Here is a 7,983-nt window from a genome sequence, read left to right on the forward strand (position 1 = left end):
TTTGATTAACTTTATTCGTTAATAACTCTGTAAATAATGGTTTGAGCCAAAATTGAAAGAGGAACTTTTAGTTCAAAATTTCATTCTTTTTCACGCCTTGAAATATTAATTAAGCGTTATGGGACACCCTGTATAGATTGTCTATACTGAAAATCAATGTTTAATGCGGGATATAGCCAGTGATGATTTGATTTACTATAGTCAAAGCTTTGAATATGTTTCTTCGTTTCTATGAACTGTTCAAAACTTGCTCTTTGTGTGGTACAGACTATAAATGTCACAAGATATTTATAATCTGTAGTTGATATATATGTTATACGCCTTAAAAAGTATGTTAACTTACGTAATATAAGAGTAAAAATTACACAATTTATATAATCGATATACATATACAATTTTCCAATTGTATGCTCTATTTACGTGCGTTTAGTATGTATAAGTAATGCAACTCTTAATGTCAGTTTTTTCTCGAGAGATAAACGAACGTTGAAGAAAATTAATGGATCGAAATTGTTTTCATGCGTATATCAATTTTATTTTTTTAATATGTACTGCATGCTGGTACATATATACTTCACTATCAATTACGCATTTGTTTAAATGAATAGAACATCAATTGAATTTCCAACTCAAGTCAAAATTGTAAATAATTAGTCACATTAGTATTTATATCAAGTTAAATTATAAAATCAGTATATTAGAATAATCACACTGTGAAAAAATACAACATTATTCTTCTAGTTTATTAATAAATCCTAACAATAATTTTTTTAGTTGATTACAATTGTTTGATATCAGAAAGAAGCAAAGAGATCATAATTTCCGAAATTTAAAACTCGAAGCATTTAACGAAATTGGAAAATTTCTTTAAAGAAATTTTTATTGTATAGGTGGAGCTCCCCTAACGACGGACGGCATTTAATACCGGATATTAGCTATATCTGTAATCGTTTAATCGAGCCGTTCTTCCGCGTAAACCGTAGAGGGGATAGACTAAACAACTATTAGGTTTTGAAACGTTTTAGTCGCGTATGCAGAGCTAAGGAGATCGATTGATTGTTGCGTACGGGAAACTGGTGCATCGTATAAATTATAAATTATTATATCTAGTAATTTGCGTGGACGAAAGACGTGTGAGTTGCGTTATTATATCTTTTGGTAAGTATTTTTTTAATTACCTTTGTATTTTGTGCATACGACAGTGCATTGGTTTTCACAAAAAATTTTTTTAAATTGGTTCACTGTTCCCTGGGACCGGACAAAACGTTTTCCCCTATTACTGGACAACCTATTACAGTAAAAATCTTAATCTTGTGTGTTCTTATTTGTATTAGTATTTATTATTTTGGTTTCAGTAGTTAAAAGTTGTACCTAAGCAATACGAATAGTAAAAAAAAAAGAAGGTTTGTGAGATGAAAATAATTTAAAAACTGCACTTCAAAAAATTCTGGCAAAAAATTAGCTTGAGAGAAGCATTTTAAAAATATGGCATTGCAAGAAGCACTTGCTGCCAAAAATGGGCACATGAGGCTTGTGCCGATATCCCCAAATGTTCTGACAATTATATACATATTTGTGATTGCTGCAAATTATATTGAAACTGTTCTCTGGGTACGTTAGTAAGTCTTACTGTGTCCGGTACTATAAGGTGCCATTTAATGATTTTTTAAAATTGTATACTAAAGTTTAACGTTAATTTAGTTAACTACAATGATAATATTGATTATTTTGTTGCTTTATTTTGATTTCTAATGTTATTAACTTATAAATAACGCAGGATAAAAAGAATGAAATATTATTATTTTTTATTTATTTAACCCGTAAAGGACACATCTCATTTAAACATCTGTAAAGAACACCTGAGTGTGAATTCGCACCAAGCGTTTTCAAAGTTTTATATCTTCTAAAAATAAAAAGCCAAATTAAAGCAAAATGTATATTTTCCAACGTAAAATCTTCTAACCAATCAATTAGTAATATTAAATTTTTGAAAAAAGAACGTAATTGTTTTCAAAACTGCGTGTTAAACAAAATCATTTCTAAAAAACTAGAAAAAAGGCTTTTTTAATAAACAGCTGTCACTTTTTTAGTTGTTAATAAAATGACACAAATCTTATTGGATTTTGTTAATAAAATATTGTATTTTAAGTAAAAAATAGTTTTAATTAAATAAAATATAAATAAATTTTTTTTGGTAGTAAAAATTTTTTCGTATCCAAATGAATTTTTAATCGAGCAATGGCTAAAGCAAATGATCCTCGGGATCTTAATTTCTACTTCAAACAATCGAGCACAAATATAATTTACGTAGTGGGGAAAGACCGCTAAATTCATCTGTTCTCAAATTCCCACAAGTTGAAAATTTTGTGGGTGCGAATTCTCACTAAAGTGTTTTTTACGGGTTAAGAAAAACCTTAAGCGTCCGACACTAGGGGAACTTTCCCTATCACAAAAATTATCACTTAAAGCAAGAATTGAAATATATGTATATCAAATATGGGCCACGAGTCTGAATTAGTATTTAATGCTCCAAAAACAGGTCAATTTACATAAAGTGATTGAACATCACTTTTGTTCAATAACTTTATTTAAATTGACTTGTTTTTGGAACATTAAATACCTAGCTTAGGCTCGTGGCCCATATTTGATTTACTAATTTCGTTATCTTATTGAGCCTTTTTAAACTTATTATATGTAGATATATTCTCATATGATAAACATTTAGAGTACTAAATGACATAATAATCAGTATCTTTCTTTTATAATATTGATATATACTATGATTTGATATTAATATTATCCAAAGTAAATATTATCTAACAAAAACTGAAATGTATAATATTAATGTATAAAATATACATATAATTTATATTATTATACAATGTACATCATTCTATTTAATAATGAAATTCTTTATACATATATGTATATACAGTTGAACAGAACTGAATTTTAATTATATCAAATCGAATATTGTGATACATTTATATATGTATTCGAAAATTTGTATAACATCAATATGATTTTATTATAAAAGACTAAATAAATAAAATATAATAATGAAATAAAAATATAAATATTCAAAAATTTAAAATTAATCTAATCGTGTTATTATCATTATCATCTTAAATTTAATCAAAAGACACGGTCGTGTCGGCGCTAAAGAGACCCCTGTTCAGCTAACTTCCCCCACCACGCAGGAATAAAGAAATCAATAGCTCAGAATTAAGAGCTATTTATGAGCTTTCAAACCCCTCTACTCTCTCAGCCCACTCTTTCCCCTATTTTAACATCAAAATTCCTGCTAACGCGGACGAGCTCAAAATTTTTAACTTGTGGGGTTTGAAAGCTCATAAATAGCTCTTAATTCTGAGCTATTGATTTTTTTATTCTTGCGTGGTGAGGGGGGAGGGGCAGTTGGACAAGGATGCTAAAGAGTACACGCATGACGGGAGTTTTATTTATGCAATTTTTGGATCTCGCAATAACGGCTGAACCAATCAACTTCTAAATAGACTCAATCGATAGTTTGGGTTTGAATTGCATAATGAGTGTTTTTATTTCCTCTACATGCACCCTACGAGTTTTACATTTTGATTGAGTTTTATTTCCTTAAGTTTTATTTTTTAATTTGGTGCAGCAGATTTTTAAAATTATTTTAAAGTACCCAGTTGAATTGGAATAAGGTACGTATAATATATATCTATAGAAGAGCAAGTTGTAAAAATTACAATAAATGTTTTTACAGAATATATATATATATATATATATATAAGTTTGGTCTAATTATAGATCATAATTTTAACTTTATTTGACTATGTAACATATTTTAACTATTTTTAACAAAGATCAGCACAAGAGAAAACAAAGTTGAAAAAAGAAACTTGAGAAAAGAAAGTTGAGAAAAGAAAAGAAGCGATACGTAAACATTATTATCACTCTCTAAATCTGAATTAGTGAAAGATTCATTGATTGAGTCAGTAACGCCTTGCAACGCTAATAAATAAGTAAAACAGAGTCCAAATCCGTTGTGCAATTAGCGAGAACAGTGAAGTCCATTGATTTATCAACGATATTATAGCGATTATTTACTTATTTATACTGTTCATAACAAGAATGTTTAATTTATTAATAATTTCCGAGAGTTAATAAAGTTAAATTTTACTAATTACCAGTGACATACTTGGGACTGATGCATTCAATGAATAACCATTGATAATTAATTACTATTGATTCAGATTTAGAGAATATGTTTCCAGTAAATCTAAATCTAAGCTCAGTGAATATATCAGTTTCAAACTCTAGGCTCAACTGTTTGTTGCAGTATTTGAAGTGCAGTCCTTGAGGAAACTTCACTACGAATAAAGTTTACAAGTTTTAATAACATTGTAAAAATGGTAAGTCACATTTTTAAAAGAATAATTTTTAAAAGAAAATTTACAAATAAATAACAAATTTTATACATTTTTGTAAATGTAAAAAAATATTTTTGTTATCTTTTTATTTCATATTATTTTGCTGTATTAAATAGTATATTATTATTGTATAATTTTTAACAAATTGTTATACTATTATTATTGTATAGAGGATATCGTAAATGCCTACATATTTTGGTAAAATATAATACAAATCCAAAATTAAAAATGTTTTAATATACTCGTATATGTGCACATAAGTAAGTGTGTTTTTGCAATGTATTAGAATTTATAAAATAATTTTTATTCTTTTTCTTTTAAATCTACTCAACAATATATAGATACGTAAAATGTTTTATAATCACATATATTACATATCATATTAAATAAATAAACTTCAGTAATGTTAGAGAAAGATTTTCAAGAAATTATTATAAATTTTTTTAAATTTAATATTGTATTTTGTATAAAAACATGCGCATGTATTTAAAAATATGTTTACAATTATACCAATAAAGAATTTGAATTCTTTGTTTTACAATATGCATGACCTTTTGTACTTTTCTTCATAATTATAATTAGTTTTTGTTTGATATTTATTTTTTTACTAATTGTTGATTAGTATATTAACCTAACTTTAAAAATCACGCTTGTATGTTAATAAATGAATAAAAATTATGATGTTAAATTACTAAATTTTATGTTAAATAAGTAGTACAAACATTTTAAAAACATTCGATTGAACTCATTCAAGCACTCCGTTATCGCTAAACCCATCCTTAATTATAATCATTTATTTAATTGGAACAACGTTAAAGTATTGGATTTTGAATCCAAATATTATAAAAGGTTAATTTTAAAAATATTATATATAAAAGAACAAACCAGTAGTTTTAACTTAGGACACGTTCAGATCTAAAAAAACCTGAAGTGATAAAGCAATTTTACAACTAGATTCATATTCAGCGTCCAAAAATCTATGGGAAATAACTTGAGAAACTTAATTCGCATCTATCATGTCGACCAGTGCATTCTGTAAGTTTCATAAGTTTTAATATTTATTTGTTATAAATTAATATTTGCGAAAACACATTACTCAATTCTTACAATAGAACATTTGGATTACTGTACCTTAAATTTATTTGTATCGATACGTTAAACTTGGAACTATATTTTATATCGTAAACTTGGTTCTTTCCCGTATGGCAACGATAAATCCTCTTTGTTCTGTTTTTATAAATGTTTGACTTTTCTCAAGACTGTACATCTAACATTACTAATACATTTTCTAATAAGTATTACCTATAATACTGAAATGCAAACTTTTCTTGTAATTAGTACGGTTTTATATTTTTTTGAAAGATTTTATATATATAATTTACTTTTCTGATGGCTGAAGATGACTTGTAAGTAAGCCAAAACGTTCCATCTAATTACTACTTATTTAGAATAAAAATTAAAATAAAATTTAGTAATTTAACATTATAATATTTTGCTCGTTTATTAGCCTATTATTTGATGTAATATTATTAATTAGTATAATTTCATTAATTTTAATTATTACATTTAAGTCAAGTCATTTGCTTATTATTATTCTAAAATATGTTTTCTGCTATATTTACAGAGATTGATTATTATGAGTTTGAAGTTTGTCTTCACAATCATCTTTTTTTCACAATTATCAACTGGTTGGTCCACACACAGAGCCAACAAAATTTACGATGGCACAGAATTTCCAAGCTACATGGATGACTCGCTACAATTACTTCGGCATCTCTGTGAAGATGACATGATTTTTTTAAATTTCTCCAACGCAGTGATCTCAAATATCAACCGGGATTTCATCAGCAGTCCTTTAATTACCTGCCTTGCTCTTGCGGACAGTCATATTGAAAAAATTGAAAGAGACGCCTTCAACAAACTACCAAATTTAACTCAACTGTTTCTTTCTAACAACAGATTATATGATCTCTTTAATTTTGGAGGTCACAATAAATTAAACGTTCTTGTTATGAACAGTGCAGTCATCGGCTATAATTATGCAGAAGTAAAGATTTATGACGAATATCCCAATTTAGAAATTTTATCTCTTCGTAAAAATAATATTCGCAATTTAGAAATTTTATCTCTTCGTAAAGATGATGTTCACAATTTGGAGTTTAAATTTTCTTTTCCTGCTTATCCGAGAACTACAGTAATTACGCAAAAGATCCTATTTCCAAAATTAAAAGCCCTGGATCTCTCTGAAAATAAAATGGAAATCAGTAACTTTGTAGAACTGCTACCGAATAGTTTATATTTTCTTGATCTTCACGATAATTTGCTTTATTTCTTAAATTTAAGCAATAGAACAAATAAATTGTTTGCATTGAATTTGGATAATAATCGTTTCAATTCTATTAAGAATTGGGACAGGGATTATAGTCTATCGGTGGTTGGTTTGAAAGATTTACAATATCTCTCAGTTTCCACAAATAAGATTAATATTATTGACTCAGATGCTTTCGTGGACAATGATAAATTGCTTTACATAAATTTATCCACAAATCACATAAAGAATTTACATTCAAAGACATTTGCAAACTTGCAGTATTTAAAAACGCTCGATTTAAGTTTTAATCAACTCGAAGATGTTCCGCAGATGTCAAATGAAATAGAAATCAACACTTTATATATTAATTACAACAACATAACGGAGCTAATCTCACATACCTTTGTGCAAATGCCGAAATTGACGAAATTATTGTTGGCAGGAAATCGAATTAATAAGATTAATGTAAATGCGTTCGCTCATCTTTCCGTCCTAGAGAAATTAGATCTGTCGAAAAATATGTTAAGTTCTCTGCCGAATGGATGGGCGGAATCTCTTGTATCTCTGAAATATTTAGATTTGAGCGATAATAAATTCACTTCGCTGGAGTTTTTATCACTGACAAAGGCGTTGCCAGTGATAGAAATATATTTAACGATGAACCCATTAGAGCATTTAAATGTTAAATATTTCGAGAATTTACCATTGAATCTCACTATTAACTTGATAAACATTTGCAAAATAGATAATAAAAATTGTAAAAAATTGGTAAATTATGAAGAATTTTGATCAAATTAAAATGTTAATACTGATGTTGACCTAAAACAATATGATCTATTGGTTTATGTTATGTAGAAATAATAAAATTTAAAATAATAATGTAAAATTTTTTCTATGCTGCATTAAATTTATCAACCTATACATATAAGTAGTTCGTAATCTTATATTATATCTACATAATACATTATAGATCAATATCAGTTTCGACTACAATCTTTGTTAATAACATTTCAAAAAAATTTTTTAATAGTTATTACGCATAGTTTAATAATTTCACTGTGAAATCTTTGTTACATTTTATACTATATATTACTTTAAAGAAAAAAAGAGAAAGTATATATTACGCCAAGTATATAATAAAAAAGTATCGTACGTTACATCTGTCCTAAACCAAAAATATTATTTTAACAAATAAAAATTATCCAAAAACAAATATGAGATCATACAAGTTGCCAAGTATTTGATTAGACATAGAAA

General features: G+C 27.0%; 1 protein-coding gene across 1 annotated transcript; it reads left to right on the forward strand.

Annotated features, from left to right (window-relative positions):
* Positions 1–4,331: 4,331 nt before the first annotated feature.
* Positions 4,332–7,791, forward strand: LOC105447976 (leucine-rich repeat-containing protein let-4-like). The gene is made up of 2 exons (XM_011686320.1): positions 4,332–4,397; positions 6,040–7,791. The coding sequence occupies exons 1-2, from the start codon at positions 4,395–4,397 to the stop codon at positions 7,513–7,515; spliced, it is 1,479 nt and encodes a 492-aa protein (XP_011684622.1). The 5' UTR covers positions 4,332–4,394; the 3' UTR covers positions 7,516–7,791.
* Positions 7,792–7,983: the final 192 nt, after the last annotated feature.

The sequence above is a fragment of the Wasmannia auropunctata genome, unplaced genomic scaffold (genome assembly GCF_000956235.1).
Source record: "Wasmannia auropunctata unplaced genomic scaffold, wasmannia.A_1.0 LD336090.1, whole genome shotgun sequence".
In the NCBI taxonomy this organism is placed as follows: Eukaryota; Metazoa; Arthropoda; class Insecta; order Hymenoptera; family Formicidae; genus Wasmannia; species Wasmannia auropunctata.